At 43.5% G+C, this 18,124-nt stretch overlaps 1 protein-coding gene, 1 long non-coding RNA gene and 1 pseudogene across 4 annotated transcripts; all 3 read left to right on the top strand.

Annotated features, from left to right (window-relative positions):
• The first annotated feature begins 4,819 nt into the window (after positions 1-4,819).
• Positions 4,820-6,460, top strand: LOC311578397 (T-complex protein 1 subunit zeta-like; annotated as a pseudogene). The gene is made up of 2 exons: positions 4,820-5,552; positions 5,618-6,460. The product of its transcript is annotated as a T-complex protein 1 subunit zeta-like (transcript).
• Positions 6,461-7,725: 1,265 nt separating this feature from the next.
• LOC311578396 (uncharacterized protein) lies at positions 7,726-11,421 on the top strand. Its single transcript, XM_084748221.1, has 3 exons — positions 7,726-8,226; positions 8,353-8,394; positions 10,196-11,421. Exons 1-3 carry the CDS (start codon positions 7,782-7,784, stop codon positions 10,789-10,791), a joined length of 1,083 nt encoding a protein of 360 aa, XP_084604347.1. The 5' UTR covers positions 7,726-7,781; the 3' UTR covers positions 10,792-11,421.
• A 3,677-nt stretch (positions 11,422-15,098) lies between these two features.
• Positions 15,099-17,906, top strand: LOC311578854. Of its 2 annotated transcripts, XR_014772974.1 has the most exons (4): positions 15,099-15,223; positions 15,307-15,463; positions 16,013-16,167; positions 16,557-17,906. It is a non-coding gene; the product is annotated as an uncharacterized lncRNA (long non-coding RNA). The 2 variants fall into 2 exon arrangements; XR_014772975.1 differs by having other exon boundaries at positions 16,013-17,906.
• The last annotated feature ends 218 nt before the right edge of the window (positions 17,907-18,124 follow it).

The raw sequence follows: 18,124 nt of genomic DNA, 5'->3' as shown, positions 1-18,124 counted from the left end.
GTCGCTGAGGGAAGTCAGGGCAGCAGGAGTCCCACAGTCAGGAACCATGGAGGAGCTCTGCTTAGTGAATTGCTCTCCAGCTCACTTGCAAGCTCATCTCTAGCTAGCTTTCTTACAAGGCCAGGACCGCAGCCTAGGGATGGTGCTGCCCACAGTGGGCTTAGAAATCCTCAATCAATTAATAATCAAGACAGCCTCCCAGGCAAACCTGATAAGGACACTCACTTGGCTGAGAGTCCCTTTCAGGCTTTTATAGATCATGTCCCGTTGACAGCTATCACTAACTAGGACAGCCGAGGCTCTTAATCTCACCCACTGTTGGTTTTTTTTTTTTTCCCCACAATGCTTTTACAATAGATGCATAGAAGCCAGAATCACAGAGTAAAGAATATAAATGTGACTTCCTTTTCCTTCCACTAGCTAAAGATGCTGTCTCAGGTGATCTTTAAAACAAAGGTAACACATGTTAATAAATCACTCATTTATTTGCTTAGAGTCTGGCAGGACAGAACAAGATAGGTATCAGGACAGCCAGCCTCTCCTAAGAAAGCATTCACAAGCATATAGAGATTTTAAAACTATTTTTTTCTAGTTTCTAGACAGAAAGTGAGGATACAGAAGGTTTTGCTCATTATTTACAATTAATGTATGTTCTTTGGTATCAGATATTTGCTTAATAAAAATGTTTATTATGTACAAATGTGTTTTTATGTAATATGAATATAAATATATTTTACATAGATAAGCATGAGTATCAGGAAATGCCTTATAAATCTAGGCAGCTAATATAAGGGGACCTTGGACTTGGACCTGAAGGCTATAAAAGATGATAGGTAGGTAGGTAGATGATAGATAGATAGATAGATAGATAGATAGATAGATAGATAGATAGATATAGTATTAGATATTATAATAGATAGATATTATAGAATAAATAGATGACTGATAGACAGACAGAGAGACATATATAGTATTAGTGGGTCATCAAAATATATTAGTGGGTAATGGTGCTTCTGAACAAGACTGACAATCTGAGTTCTTTCTAGTCTTGAGATTTACACTAGTGAAAGAAGAGCTGAGTCCCTGAAGTTATCCTCTGAGTGCCACATGAGCCCTGTGGCACACAGACAGACATACACACCAACAGACACACAAAATAAGGAAGTGTAAAGAATCAAATGAGAATGACTTGGGGTTAGATTATAATGTACACATTTGAAGAGTAGCAAAAGCCAGAAGATTAGAAGGCGTGGAAAAAGGACAAAACACAAGCGAACAGCTCCCTTTCCAGACGGGCTGTCCAACAACCTGCTCCAGTCCAGAGGAACCTTATATGGCCAACACAGAAATACAGACACATTCCAGGGCACAGTCCACTCTTGTGCCCCCTTAAGCACCAACCACTTTCAGGTTTGCCATTTAAACAACTCATGCTTATAGAAGAAAATGAAATACAATCATACAATCACGTGATCAAGGTGCGGTGTAAATTCAACCTTTTGCTGTTTCCACTTTGTGTTTGGGGTTGTATTTGTTTGAAAACAGGGGTCTCACACATCCCTGGCTATCCTCAAATTTACTATGTAGCCATGGTGAATATGTAACCTTGAACTTCTGTTTCCCCTGCCTCCACTCTCAAGTGCTGCCATTACAGATGTATGCCACCACATCTGGTTTATATAGCCCTAGGGATTGGGCACAGGACTTCATCCGTGCTAGGCAAGCACTCTAAAACTGAACTACAGCCACAGCCAAACATACACTGTTAGTCACTCTTTTATTGTTTTCTTTTTTCTTTTTTATCCCTAGTGAGGTAATGAATCTTAAAGGATTCATGTAAACGTAAAGTCACGTTACTAAACCAGCACAATTCCTAATTGCATTCTAAATATGTATCCTTATACCTACAGATAAGTAGAGCTCTCAGCCCTCATCAGAGACGCTTCTCTTTGCAGCAGATGGAGATCATTACAGAAAACTATAGTCAAAATGAGGAGAACATCCAATCATGTGCCAAGTCCTGGTACAGCACATCTAAGGCTTGGGGAACTTTGTGGAAAGACTAAAAGCCAGAGGACCAGGATGTCTGCCGTGAGATTATGTCTTCTTGCTGTGACAGGGAACATCAACCATGATGCTTCAACACTATGGGAGGGTCTAAAGGAGACCTGAACAAAAACAAGACTAATAGACAAGCTAACGTGAGAGCAGGGATTCTCATGGGCCCCACCCCTAGACAAAGAACTACAGGCAACTCAGGAATGCTGAGAGCAGGAGGGTTATTCTTCCCCAAGGATGAGCCTCCTACTTCATCATCCAATACCAAGGGGTCAGTTCTGAAATCATATACAAACAAGCAACACTCATAAAAAGACTCAGTGGATTGTACCTATAGATTTATGTCCATCATGTAACAATAATAATTAAGGAAAAAGACGACACTAATCTGAGAGGAGGTCAGGAGTGATGGGTGACATGGGAAGAGCTAGGGGATAGAAAGGAAAGGGGGAGACGTGTCATTTAAGTTTTAAAAATGAAAATTAAATAAGAGTTCATAAAATAAGTAAATAAACTCTGCTATGGTCAGACTATGGAATGTTATATAGCTCTTAAAATGAGTTTTATATATAGGCTCTACCAAGAAACTGAGACCAGTCAGGGAAATGCTTGCCCTCTAGCACAAGAGCATAACTTTGATCCTCACAGCCCATGTAAGAAAACAAGGTGAGTGTGGTCATGCACGCCAGCAAGCTCCAGCCTTAGTCACCCTGTCTCACAAAAGTAAAACGGAGAGCAATTGAGGAGACCCCTGGCCTCCATGTAGATAATTAATATGCAAGTATTCTAAGCATGACTGTAACTGAAAAAAAAAACACTGAACTAGTAATCAAAAACTCCCCCAACAAAGTCTGGGGACCAGATAGGTAAATTCTACCATATATATGTGTGTGTGTGTGTGTGTGTGTGTGTGTGTGTGTGTGTGTGTGTGTGTCTGTGTGTCTGTGTGTGTGTGTGTGTCTGTGTGTGTGTGTGTGTGTGTGTGTGTGTGTGTGTGTGTGTGTGTATTAACCACAATTCCCAAAAGGTAGCTTCGAAAGCATTCATTGTTCTAGCAATTAAGGAAAAAATAGAAGAGGAAAAAAAAGTACTTCCAAATTCGGTTTATAAAACCAGCATCTCTTTGATAGCAAAGTAAGACAAGAAAACCAGAGAATATTATTCCCAGTTAATATTCCTACAACAGTCATCCATCAACTACTACCAAACAACTGAACAATAAAAAGGTTAAAAGCCATTACTAAGTGAGAATTTGCCTTACAGTGCAGGAATTGTCCAGCATATAAGAAATTCAGTGTAATCTTTCTTTAACAGTTAAAGAGGGAGGGCAGCTATGCTCGCCACTATACCACCAACACCACAAATAAAGTCATTGTTTGAAAGGTTAAAAAAACAGATAAGGGAGGAACACATGCTTGTCTCAACTGTCACAAGAAATAAAGAGGGATGATAAATTTCAAGACTCATTCATCATTTTAAAAGCACTCAGTGGGACCAAGGAATTGGCTGAGGAGGGAGGAGTTCCTGCTTCCAAGGCAGACATCCTGAGTTCACTGTCCAGGACCAGCATGGTGGAAGACAAGAATAGACTCCTTCAAGTGACCTTTGAACCTCTGCACATGCACCAGGCACACACACCTGTGCACATACAAATAAATGCAATTTTAACTTTTAAAACTAAAAAGCCACTCTATAAGGGAGGAAGAAATGAAACTATCTTAGAATAATAAAAAGTGATCAACGAAAAGAATACAGTGAACCTCATATTCAGCAGCGGGAGTCTGATGGCCTTTCCTGTTAGCTTAGGAATAAGACAAAGATGTCAACTTTCGCCCTGCTGGTTACCACACCACTAGAAGGACTGGCTAGAGAAACTGGGCAAAGAAAGAAATAAATGTCAACCAAGTTGGAAAAAAAACTATCTCTGTTCAAAGATAGCAGGATCTTGCAGACACATACACACACACACATACATACACACACACACACACACACACACACACACACACACACACATGATTCATACACAAAAGAAATGTTAAAAAACCAATTGATGAACTATGCAAAGTTGCCAGTACAAACTCAACACACACACACACACATAAACACACAGAAACCACTTGAATTTCTATACATGAACAGTAAGCAATGCGATGAGGAAGTTATAAAAGAATTCCATTTACAGTGGCCTCAGCAAGAATAAACTCTGAGGGGATCAAGTTGACTGAGGGGAAATATTTGGACCCCAGGAATAACAAAAGATTGCTGGGACAAATTTTTGAAAGATGCAAAGAAGTGCAAAGACATCCAGTGTTCATGGATTGCAAAACTCACACTGCTAAAATAGCAATACTCCTGACAGATCTACAGATCTAATACAACCCCTATTCAAACCTCAGTGGTGCTTTTGTAGTCTTCCCCAGCATGCACAGCGAGCGGCTCACAACTGCCTGTAACTTCAGCTCCAAAGGGATGCGTGTCCTCTGGCCTCCACAGGCGCCTGCACTCTACGCACATACTCACACTCACACATATAATTAAAAATAAAATCAATCATTTTTTTTAAAGGACAAAATTAGCTTTGTAAACGTCCTGATGTTAAAGTGTATTTAAAAACTAAATTCATCAAAACGGTGTGGTGTGTTAACACAAAGACAAGACATGCAGGGAGAATGCTCAGAAATAAAGCCTTATGCATAGTCCAAAGATTCTCAATAGGAAAGAACACCCGAGTAGAGCGCGCTGTTCTCAGCCTCTCCCTGTGCTGGGCCAGCATGGCAGCAGTTAAGCACCTGAACCCTAAGACCGAGGTGGCCCGGGCTCAGGCAGCGCTGGCAGTGACCATCAGCGCAGCGCAGGGCTTGTAGGATGAGCTGAGCACCAACTTGGGGCCTGAGAGCACCAGGAAGATGCCCGTTTCTAGTGCTGAAGACATCAAGCTTACTAAAGATGGCAATGCGCTGCTTCGTGGAATGCGAACTCAACACCCAACGGCCTTGTTAATAGCAAAAGCAGCCACAGCCCAGGACGACATAATTGGTGATGGACTTCATCCAATGTCCTAACCGTTGGGGAGCTGCTGAAACAAGCGGGCCTCTACACCCCAGAATAATAATTGAAGGTTTTGAAACTGCAAAGGAAAAGGCACTCCAGGTTTTTGGAACATGTCAAAGTAAGTAGAGAGACGGACAGAGAAACACTCATCAATGTCTCTACAAACTAAAGTTCGTGCTGAACTTGGAGATGTCTTAACAGAGACTGTAGTGGACTCCATTTTGGCCATTAGGAAAAAAGATGATCCCATTGACCTCTCCATGGTTGAGATCATAGAGATGAAGCACAAATATGAAACTGATACAGTCTTACTCAGAGGCCTTGTTTTGGATCATGGAGCGCGGCACCCTGATATGAAGAAAAGAGTAGAAAACACCTAAATCCTCACATGCAACGTGTTCTTAGACTGTGAGAAGACAGAAGTGGATTGGATTCTGGGTTGTTTTCTTTCTTTCTTTCTTTCTTTCTTTCTTTCTTTCTTTCTTTCTTTCTTTTTTTTTTCTTTTACAAGAGTGCAAAAGAGAGAGAGAAACTAGTAAAAGCCGAGAGAAAATTCACTGAAGATACAGTGAAAAAAAACAAAACATAATAGAACTGAAAAAGAAAGTCTGTGTTGATTCTGATCATGGATTTGTCATCGTTAATAAAAAGGGGATTGACCCCCTTTCCTTAGATGCCCTTGCAAAAAAAAAAATATCGTAGCTCTGCACAGAGCCAAGAGGAGAAACATGGAGAGGCTGGCACTTGCCTGTGGTGGGGTCACTCTGAATTTCTTTGATGATCTGACCTGACTCTTTGGGACATGGGACATGCAGGGCTTGTCTCCGAGTATACACTGGGTGAAAAGAAGTTCACCTGTATTGAGAAACGTAACAATCCCCGCTCTATCACGCTTACTGGTTAAAGGACCAAGTAAGCACACGCTGACTCAAATCAAGGATGCAATACGACATCTTGAGGGCCGTCAAAAATGCTATTGATGGTGGCTGTGCTGTAGAGGTGGCAATGGCAAAGTTCTGGATTAAAGACGAGCCTAGTGTGAAGGGCAGGCCCCAGCTTGGAGTCCAGGCATTGGCAGATGACTTGCTCGTTATTCCCAAGGTCCCTGTGCAGAACTCTGCTTCTGAGCTGCAGGAAACATTAAAGTTCAAGCTGAACAAGTTGAATCCTGTCAACTTGTAGGTGTGGATGTGAACACAGGTGAGCCAATGGTGGCAGCAGAAGTGGCTGTGTGGGATGGCCACTGTGTGAAGAAGCAGCTGCTGCGCCACCAACATTCTCCTGTCTGATGAGATCAGGAGCTGGGATGTCCTTACTGGAAGGTTGGAGAGATCCACCATGCGGCTGAATCTGTAATGCTACGGAACAACGTGGGGGGAAATGGGCATTTTTATCCAGGCTTCAAGCAATCTGGAGAAGAATTTCCCGATTAAAGAAAAGTATCAGGACATTTGGCACCAGAATAATTATAATATTGTAAAAAGAAAAAAAAAGCTCAGGCTATAGGAGACCCTGGCTCAAAAGAATGATAATTTTTTTGTTATGGATGTATTTTAAATTAGCCAGCCAACTCCCTGTTAAACATGTAAAATTGTTGCCAGTGTAAAACACATCTGGGTGATTTATGGTTTTCATAGTCTCTCTAATAAATACTTAAGAGTAAAGCATAAAAAAAAAAAGATTCTCAAAGGGGTAATAAGGTCCAAAGGTTAAGACAATCGCACAAATATTAAGCATAAGTCTCATGAAATGAGTATTTGGCACAATTAAAATTTCAATTTAAACATGTATAAACGGAAACAAAAGTATCTGAATAAACACCAAAATGCTAATATTGGTTATCTTTGATATACTAGCTTGAAAAAGATGTATATGTGTGTGTGTATGTGTGTGTGTGCACGCGCATGCACTAGAGAAAAGGGATATTAATTTTCTTTATATGATTCCATCACTGTTGCCTTGTTCAATGGTATACATTGGTATAATATATATTCACATTTATATTTATAACATGACAAAGACAGAAAACAATGTAAAGGCAGAGTCATTGAAGGATTTGGTTTTTAATGTGTCCGTTCGTGACCAAAAGGAAGAAGCACAGAGCCTTGAGGACCTCCTGACCTGCACAGAGCGATCCCAGGAAAGCAGACTTTGTTTGGATGCTGATCAATTAAATAGCGCGTGTTTTGATGACACCAATATTAGTCTTTCGAGTCCGCGCAAATTGTTTATGAAATCATGATTGTTACTGAGTGGCAGCTTAGGAAACAAACAGTCAGTTGGGATGGGCTGTGCCTAAGGTGATCAAAGGTCAGCTGAGACAAAGCAAGCCGGGACAGTGGTTGGCCCAACTCTAGTCTGTCATATGACTGTCATAGAGGGCTGTTATGTTTGTCAATACACCTTCTCTAAGACCAGAGAAAAAGGAGGAAGCACTATGTCACTTAATTGATCACTGACGATAACAAATAATGGAAACGCTGTTTATAAGTTTCTCAATTACTCAAACACTGACCAATCAAAGACTGACTTTGCAACTAGCGTCACGGGAGATGCTAAATGTTAGGGGACTATGCATCTCCAGGGAATATATAAAAGGCCAGGTGAGGAAGGTACAGGTCAAACTCAGAAACGTCTCTTCACAGAACAACCAACTGTCTCCTGACACCATGGCCTGTTGTGCTACTAGCTTCTGTGGCTTTCCCACTTGCTCCACTGGTGGCACCTGTGGCTCTAACTGCTGCCAGCCCAGCAGCTGCCAGTCCAGCTGCTGCCAGCCCAGCTGCTGCCAGTCCAGCTGCTGCCAGCCCAGCTGCTGTCAGACCAGCTGCTGCCAGCCCAGCTGCTGTCAGACCAGCTGCTGTGGAACTGGCGGTGGCCAACAGGGTGGCAGTGGAGCCGTGAGCTGCCGCATCAGATGGTGCCGCCCAGACTGCCGCGTGGAGGGCACCTGCCTGCCCCCATGCTGTGTGGTGAGCTGCACACCCCCAACCTGCTGCCAGCTGCACCATGCCCAGGCCTCCTGCTGCCGCCCATCCTACTGCGGACAGTCCTGCTGCCGCCCTGCCTGCTGCTGCCACTGCTGCCAGCCCAGCTGCTCTGAGCCTAGCTGTTAAGAGCCAGATTCCTGAGTATCTAAGAAGAAAATGGAAAGCACTGGAGAATTGTGAGGGTCGCTAAGGACGTGCTCTGTGTGGTGGATGCTAAGTATCTTCACGTGGCTGACCTGTTCATCGGTAGTGGAACTATTCGCTGGGATCCCCACAGATGAGCTGCAGTGCAGTGAGAGCATTCGATCACCATGCCCAGGGACTCTGCTTTGCTTAGGCAGCGAGCGTAATACGACAGTACTTCATTCCAGCAGCACACATGGACGGCCTTCCCTAGCTCTTGCTCCCCACAGTCTTCAGCCATGCTTTCTACTTGAATCGACCCTATAGCTCTCAAATAAAGTCTTTTATGCGCAAGTGAATCGATTTCTGTCCATCTTCTAATTTGAAGCTGCCACCTCAGGCAGTCTAAAGCAAGTCCAGTCTTTAGACACGTAGTCTAAAGCAAGATGTTTGTATGAAAACTAACTTACGTTTGAATCTTCTGCTAATAAAAATGTTCTTTGCATTAAATATTCTTCATGGCTATCCACATATGTGAATGTTTTATTAAAACAGATACAGACCAATAGGGTTCTCCTGGATGGATTTTTTTTCCTACCGACTCTAATCTTGTCCCATTTAGTAGAGTAGATGTTTGGCTTCATTCATGCACACACAAACTGGATTCTCTACTAACTAGACTGGAAAAATATCTACCAGTACTATTTTCAAGAGAGCTTGGGTTTAATCTCTACAGCTTGGCCTGTCTCCTTTCCACTGATCTCCGGCTATACAAGCTTCAACTCTCAGTTGTCATCTGCTCTTACAGTACTAGATGACCGTGGCCCCTGTGCCTCTAACTGCTGCCAGCTTTGGGGTGTAAGTGCTGAGTTCTGCCGGCACATCGTACAGACGCATTAGAAACCTCAAGCAGCGACATCGCCATCTATAACTTACAAGCCAACTGAAAGATGCCTTTCCTAAGAAATCACCACAAATCTAGACTAAAAAGAGGTAGAGCCTACCACCTAATTTAATTCTTATATAAGCAGTTGACTACAATACACAAAATACATAAACCTAAGAAGACCTAAGAAGGCTTCTTCAGGTTGTTTACAAGCCCACGGCTCTTACCTCTCTCGTTAAATCGGCAGCAACCATGGATCACAAGCAGGAGGGTACATTCCAGAAAAGAGAAAATTAGACGGCTGCACATTTTTTCAAGGTGTCATAACCCCCAGATATTTTCCCTAAGCTTTTGTTCAACCACTGAATTAGGACAAAAATAGCTTGACATTCCCTAGTGTCTTCACAGCAAATAAGCCTCAGTGGGCGGTGCTACAACTTGAAAGTGCTATTTACTCATTCTTGAGTGGTTCGAGCATCCATGAATCAGACCTTATACCCCGCCCCCTCAATTAATCGCCACTGAATCAGATTCAATAAACATTTAATAAGACTCTATGAAGATCAGGCTGGATTTCTGAAAACAACAACAAGTAGTTTGGTTTGCAGTGAAAAAAAAAACTTTCTGGCCTGAAAAACAAATAATTTTTACATACTTCCAATCAGCTGAAAAGAAAAGAGCTGTGGAGGTCATTTGATGTGGGGCTGGATGGAGATGACGTGGTAGATGCTCCTATTACACATGCCCAAAGGTGTGCTCAGTTTGGCAAATTCACCAGTGTTCTAAGTTCAATAGAATTTGGTCTATATGTCCATAAAGGGGAAAAAATAAGACTTAAAAAGGAGCAGATGGTCTTCTGCAGTAGAGGCTTGCATAGATAGCCAAGGGGAATAACAACTATTCAGAAAAAAAAAAGGGTGTTGCCTTAACCTAACATGAGAAGGCTCTTTGAACATGGAAACCACAAGCACTACCTTAAAGAGTACATGGCCAACAACACGAGTCACAGAGACCTTATAAAACAAAGTCATCCCCATAATATGCCAAAAATATTCCAATGGAAGCCAATCAGAGGACCACTGAGGAGCAAATTTGAACAGAAATGAGAAAAAATATGCTAAGAATTTTATAACTAGCAGCTCGCTTGACTATATAAAGGGCTCCATGCTCAGGTTAGAGCACAAACTCAGAAACTCATCCAAGCTACTCAACACCCAGCCAACTCCAAACACCATGGCCTGCTGCAATACTAGCTTCTGTGGCTTTCCTACTTGCTCCACTGGTGGCTTTGGTGGCTTTGGTGGCTCCAGCTGCTGCCAGCCAAGCTTTTGCGAGACCAGCTGTTTCCAGCCAGGCTGCTGTGAGGCTGGCTATGGCATCGGTGGCGGCATTGGCTGTGGCATCGGTGGCGGCTTTGGCTGTGGCATCGGGGGCGGCATCGGCTATGGCATCGGGGGCGGCATTGGCTTTGGCAGCGGTGGCAGCGGAGGCGTGAGCTCCCGCACCAGATGGTGCCGCCCAGACTGCCGCGTGGAGGGCACCAGCCTGCCCCCTTGCTGTGTGGTAAGCTCCATTCCCCCAACCTGCTGCCAGCTGCACCATGCCCAGGCCTCCTGCTGCCGCCCATCCTACTGTGGACAGTCCAGCTGCCGCCCAGCCTGCTGCAGCTACTGCTGGTAACCTACCTGTTAAGAGCCAGGTTACAGATTTTTGAATTTGCCAAGATCATGGTATTCTTGAATTGTGCATCTCTTTGATCAACCCTGGACTGGTAACAAATTCTCAAACCTTTTCTTCATCGTCTACTATGGGGCCGCAGAGTACAGGTGCATCACAACACTGTCTGGGTCTGTTCTACAATCAATATCTTGGCTCTCTACGATGGATCCAGAAACGCAGAGAACCTACATGCTGATCACCGAACTACTCAACATACTGCGTCTGAAACTCTTTCAGAATTGAAAAATCATCAAAATCTTGGGGAATGTTTTCTTAAGAACAGTCCTCAACTCTATTCGCCCTACTTGGTGACCAATTTTTATCTTCTGTTTACTTAAAGCTTTTCTAACCTCAAAGACACCAGACTACAGCTGAGAGACATTCTTCAGATGTCATCAGAGAAAAATGGAAGCTCTTTACCCAACTTCCAGCCTTGAAGAAGTAGGCTGAACCATTCTACACTTGACCATTGAGGCCCCTTCCTTACTTTGTGGGTCATAATTAGGTTCCTGTTGGCTACTTCCATTCTATCTGTAGTGTTGTGTCTTGTGAAGTCTCTTAATAAAGGTTATATGCTGGGCAAAGAAACCATGGTTTGTGTCTACTCGTGTATGGTGTTTCACCTGCTTATACTTTTAGAAAAATGTACTTGGGTGGATTTACTTGTCTCTTCTGAGGGGCTAAAGTCATCCATGTACCATGTACTATTCATTCCATTAAAATGTATTAATTACCACTTTGGGGCAGGAAACTGGAAGGGATGATAGAGACTAGGAAGATGAGGGGTCATTTTCTTATCTGTGACAACATGTCTCTTCAGAAAGAAAAGGCATATATGCTCAAGGAGGTACAATGTAATGGGATAAATTGTAATCTTTTCCCAGTTCACAGATGTGCCCTTAGTGGGTGGTGTGTTTGTGTCCAGTATGTCTTGACAGGTCTGTTTACAATAGGCTTACTATCTACAGGCCAGGAAGTGACAAAGTCCTACCAGAATAGTGTGAAATAATAACAATTAAGATGGAAAGAAATGGGGTTTTTTTTGTCTAAAAATGGAGTAGAGGAAAGAGATTATGTCACTGGGGACTCATGGATCTTGTGATGTGATTCCCTCGCCATTAAGTCAACGAATTCACATAATTGTTGAGAGTCTCTGTGAGGAGCACTAAAGTGGCTGGGCTTCCTGTGTGGGTCAATTTAGAAAAAATCAAAAGTCACCTGGGAGCTGACAGAACAAAGAGACAAAAAGAAAATAATGGCTCAAGGGCTCTCAGAAATTACCAAGAGGTTTTAGATAATCCCCCCATTGGAAATAGTATCTTGAGGTTTTTTGCTTTTTATTTTTGTTCTGTTTTGTTTTGGGGGGGTGTTTTGGGTTTTTAATTTTGTTTTGGATCTTGGTTTTTGGTTTAGTTTAGTTGGGTTGGGTTGGGTTGGGTTTTGTCTATTTGTTTGTTTTTTGCGTTTTGTTTTGTTTTTTGTTTTTAACTAAAAATAAGACAGAGAGCAAGCACCGGGGTGTGAAAATGTAAGTGATTGCTTCACCATAGGACCAGTAAGGTCTGTGTCACAGTGGCGACTACAAGAGAGACTTCACAAAGAAAAGAATCCTTGCAGGGAGCTTTGAAGGTCCTTCCCAGTGGAAAGAAAAGGATGTGAAAGAAAAACCCAGGCACCTATTAGAATCACTAAATCCAAAGCAACAACACAACCAAACGCTGCTGAGGATGTAGGGCAACAAAAGTCTCACTTGTTGCTGGTGGGAACGCAGAACGGTACAGCCCCTTCTTACTAAACTGAACATACTGCTACCAAAGAATCCATAAGCTGCGCTCCTGTGCGCGTAGACCCGGATGAGAGGAAAACTTAATATCTACATTGAAAACCTGCACTGATGTTGATTCTTAGTGGCCATGAGGGTCATTCGGCAGGTGAACAGGATAAGGGGAGAAACAAACTTTGGAGCATCTAGGTAATGAAATACCATCCGGCTCATTGTAAAATAAGCGAAATGTATCCAGTCTCAAAAGGCGACACGCTAAATAGTTTAACTACAGGTCATTCTGCCAAAGACAGAGAAACAATTAATAATCCCTAAGTGTTGTGCGTACTGTGCCGTGCAGATATCTGCGGTCTGACACTGGAAGACTAAAAAAAACAGGTTACAGAAGCAGAGAGGCACAGGACTACCTAATGAAACCTACAAAGCAGTGTGACTTTGGTTGCTGAGACAGCATCCTCTCAGAAAAACGGAGCACGCATGGTTCTGTACTTACTTCCTCCTCACCTCAGCCAGGGTTTTTATTAATTAACTTACTTAATCACTTTACAGCCTGATTACAGCCCCTCCCTTCTCTCCTCCCATTCCACCTTCACAGCCCTACCCTTCTTGTTTGAGACATGCACCTAATGCTTGGAACAAAGTTCCATGAGATGGCAGTAGGCCTGGTCCTGACATGGATGAGTCTGTACCAACAACAGCAGCTGGCCTACCGGTGAGGAGAGCTAGTGTGACTCCATCAGGCCACTGTTTGTTGGATTTCCAAATCCAGAAGCCTAGAACATGCCTGGTGCCTGGTGCAGTTGGCTGCAATCAACTCTCCAAAAAATGCCACCTTCCTATATCAACATCTATCAGTCCATAAACAGTCAAGTGATGGCAAAGGGGACTCGCGTTTCAAATTCTAAAACAGAAGCAGGAACATTTGTCTAGTGGGGGATTGTTGGCATCGGAGGGTTGATGAACAGCGGAGGGATGGGAAACAAATTAAGGTGTTAAAGGATGGGGAAAGGATTACAAGGTGAAGAAGGAAACAAAACAGAGGAGATAAGACCGAGAGAAGACACGGTGAGGAAGCATAGGGGACAAGAGGCAGAATAAAGAGTCCTGAGAAAGATGCCCAGGAAGGGGGAAGATGGACATCAACCCAGCTTGGTTAGTACTGCGTACTGTCCTACGCGCTAATGCTTATCATTGATACATCATTCTAGGTTTGTTTTGTATAACCCTTGTATCACGCCTATGAGAAAGCTATGTGTACCCTGGCTTGCACATGGGCAGGTTAAGTCTAAAAGAGGTGAAATAATCTCTTGCTTTCTGATGCATAGTGCATAAAAGAGAAGATGGATTCTGAATCCAAGTTCCATTAAAAAAAGGAAACTGAAGAATTAGATGGACAGCATGCCAAGGTTCCTAAGCCTGAGCCAGCAAGATGGCTCACCACCCACCAACCTGAGTTCAGTCTCTGGAGCCCGTGAAAAGGTGACAGTACAGAACTGAGTCTACAGATCTGCCCTCTGACATTCACATGTGCATCATAGTATGCATGCTTACACACACACACACACACACACACACACACACACACACACATACACACACTCATCATCATCATCATCATCATCATCATCATCATCATCCCAATACTAAATTGAATAAAATAAATTTTCTAATATTAAAAACTGGTTACTTCATGGGTCATGAGCTTTGGCCACTACCTCCTAATTTATATATTTTATTACTCTCTGACACTTCCCTTACTGTAGCTCCTACTTCTATGACAAACTATTCTTCTGTCCTTTTTTTTTAAACTACTATGCTAACACCTTCTATAAATAGATAATAATGGTTTATATTAAATTCTCTGTGTGTTTGGCAGGGGGAGGGGACTGGCACTTCTCCCCTCTTTAATGAATCCTTGCTCATATAAATTTGGCACCAGAAGTAGCCCCCCCCCCAAAAAAAGGACGTTCTACAATGGAATTTGGTGGCCATTTTGATAGGGCCCCTAAATTTGAACTTGGTGTTAAATTTCTTGTCAATAAGAAATGAGATACAATCACACCACAGTTATTACTTTGATCTAATGGCTGGGGCCCCATTTGGCTGCAGTTCTTGACTCTTTGACGATGGTGATGACTATAAAGGATGAGGACGAGATGGCATCGGGCACTGCCTCTGCTGTATCCTCAGAAAGAAAGTGACTAACTTGAAGTCATAACACCCAAGCAAAGTCATTATCAAAGAACCATAAAAGATGTAAAAAAATTTTTTAAATGCCTCTCATCTTCTGTAGCCATAAGAGCTGACACTGTCCAAAACTGAACACAGACGATTACTGCATGGGTTGTATAATTTGCATAAATTATGATGCAATCAGTTGAATAAGTCTAATTTAGAGCCTGGGTCTTCTTCATAGCTCACTGTTTAGCATTTGGATTCATTTCCTTATCACGTGTTTACAGAGCCCCCCCCCCCCACTGCCAAACAAGGATTGGCCAAATCCTTCTACACCCTGGACCTCTCTAGCAGCTTGAGAGCATCTCTCTAATGTGCTCTCTGCTCTGTTTCCAAAGGGCTCGTCTGATGAGCTGTTCTTCCAGAAAAACACAGGTTGCTCTTTCAGGAATAATGGGGGTATCTCTGTTCCAGATGTTGTCTGGCAACACCTATAAACCATAATTCCTCCTCAACAGATTACTCAGAAGGAATTATCCATGAGGCAAAACATGGGCTAGAGAAGAGGGGACAACGAAGCATCAAAAGTCCGGACCATTGCTCGTTTAACCTACCTGGGCCACTAGTATATTCTCAAATCTTATGGCCACTTTTCCATTTTAGCACATTGCTCTGGTGAGTACCCGACCTCACAGCTTGGCAACCAGGTAGCACGGATTTCAGTACAAGCGCAGTTGCCTTCAAGGAGATTTTGCTCACAAGCATTCCATAAGTTTATCAGTAGATAGGCAGTTTCGGAAGAAGGCATGAATTTTCACTGAGCCCCACAGGCCTGCTCTCAACCCTCCTGAGGCTAACATGTAGTGACCGTGCTCTTCAGGACATCCCCAACATCGCCGGGTCTGCTGCTTTGTAAGGATCAAATGAAGTAACCGCCTGTATTGCAAAAGGAAGTTTACTGTAATGGCTCCCGTGTTGCTTGTTCTCCTAAGCGCCAGCAGCATTTTGAGTTATTAAAAAGGTTGGACTACCACACTCAAATATAGTAGACATTGACTTGATAACATTCCAAAGCCCATAGAGAGGTGCATTTCTCAAGTTAAAGTAAGTTCAAGGTGTGGCGAGTTTTCTCTACTGGTAGAAGAGAGGTCCCACCATGTTCTAGTCCACTGGACTCTTAAGAAACATCACTGACGTAATGGTTTTCTTATTTGTTTGTTGTAGGATTTGCTTCTTTAGCTAAGACCCGGAATGCTTTCTGCTTCCTGTTTCTCAGAGGAAATCGGCACGATGTCACCCGGCCAACAGACCGATAGAATGTGCGGAAAGTCATGACGATCAAGTTCTCCCCAGTGCGCATTGTGGCAGAGCCGGAGAAGGTACATAGTCCTGAGGCAGTAACAGGAGATGTTACTGTTGGTCACAATGGGTCGAAACAAACTAGAGCCTGATGGGGGGAGGGGTACTTTTCTTTCGTTCATTTATTTATTTATTTGAGCACTTTACAGTCTGGTCCCAGCCCCCTTCCCCCTCTTCGCCCTAGTGCTACCCTCACTCTCCCCTTCCCCCATCCTTCTCTCTCCTTCTTCTCAGAGAAGGGAAAGGGTATTTTAAAACAGTATTTTATTTGCCCACGGTGCTAATTTGCCCCGTTGGAGATGCTACATCTTGGATGACAGAACCAGTTGGGGTCGCCGCCTGAATGAGTTTAAGATAAGAGTGTGCAGTCGTCCCATTACTCTCCAAGATTTGTCTGTTTTCTCGGAAGAAGGAAATGAACCGGATGGGGAGAGAGTACCAGCATCCCGGCTAGCTTCAAGTCCCGGCTACTGGCATCCATCTTCAAGATTTCCCCCCACGGAACCAAGAATAGTTTTGGCTCAATTATCTTATACCCGAGGGAACGTCTAGCAGTCCCTGCTCTGACCTTCTACTTCTTGTCACTTAAGCTAAAATTTATTCTTCAGTTCGGTGCACAAACGTGGGGATTCTAACGGCTTTCAAACATGACTGTTTTGCATTAAGCATCCACAAACCAAGGAGACCGTCCACAGACCACTGTGCTTCCATCAAAGACTAAGATTCCTCCTCTCACTGCCTACTTGGGATCCATAAGCTGGCACCACCAGGCCCCAACTCTGCAGTTAAGTGTTTATGACAGTAGCACACAAGTCTCTCAAGAATCAGGTGACACGATGTGATGTTCTCTGTGTGGCATTCGGCTCTTTTCCTCAGCTGCATCGGCGCTTGCTTGACACACCGTGTACGACGGACGGATCCTGCTGCCCATGACAGTCATAGAATGCCAAGCTCCACAACACAGATTTCTCCAGCTCCCGTGTTAAACTAGACCCTGCCACCTTGAACAATGCCCTCGCTCCTGACTCTCGACACCGTCCTCTGTGTGGACCAGCAACACCTCCCATGGTAATGTGACTGCATCTGATCACTTCATTATGAGACCAGAGCTCGGACTTAATATGGACATGTATAGCCTACCTCACCATGCCGAGGCTTAAAGAATGGTTTTCTCTTCTGTGACTTTATCCCACACAACATTGATTCTGACCAAATCAGTCATCTGGCAGTAATGTAAATGCAATGTATATACTTTGTATCATAAGTCCATGCCTACGGAACTAATTAACCTTCACCCATAAATTTGTACCCCAAACCAGCTAGCCTTACAGAGCAGACCAGTGGCCTCCTGAAGACTGTTGTGGCATCATTTTGTGATACACTGGAGAATAAGTCTTTAGAGGGTCTATAATAGACTATGAGCCTCTGAACAGTAGGCATAAGGGCAACTCCATAACTTCTTTTAAACATTTTATTGATTCTCTGCGAGTTTCACATTATATACCCCAGTCCCTCTCGTGCCCCTATCCCCTCATATCTGCCCTTCACCCTTGCAACTTCCTCCATCAAATAAAATGCACAAACAGCAACAAAACAAAGCATTGAAAGCATCCACTGTTGAAGCTGCAGTGTGTCACGGTGTGTCCCACGGGAAATCCTTCTGTCCACACGTCTTCACTTGCAAGTGTTCATTGCAATGAGTCATTGGTCTGGTTCAAGGTCTCTGGCTTCTGTGGCACCATCAATGTTGGATGCTCGTCAGGACTCCGCCTGGTTCTCCTGTTGTTGCCCTGTGACATGGAGATCCTGCAGCTTTGGGTCATCAGAATTGGCTTTTTTCACCCATCCCTACTGTCTGCAGATGATATTGATTTTGGGGCGGGCCATCTCAGAGCCTTGGATCTGGGCACGGGTAGTAGCTGAGCTGGTCAATGTGTCAGCACCACCAGGACAAGCTCTCCGGCACTGCTGTGGCTA

The sequence above is a fragment of the Acomys minous genome, assembly GCF_964271855.1.
Source record: "Acomys minous genome assembly, chromosome: 12".
NCBI lineage: Eukaryota > Metazoa > Chordata > Mammalia > Rodentia > Muridae > Acomys > Acomys minous.
The sequence above is the reverse complement of the archived record's forward strand: the minus strand, read 5'-3'. Positions and strand labels throughout refer to the sequence as shown.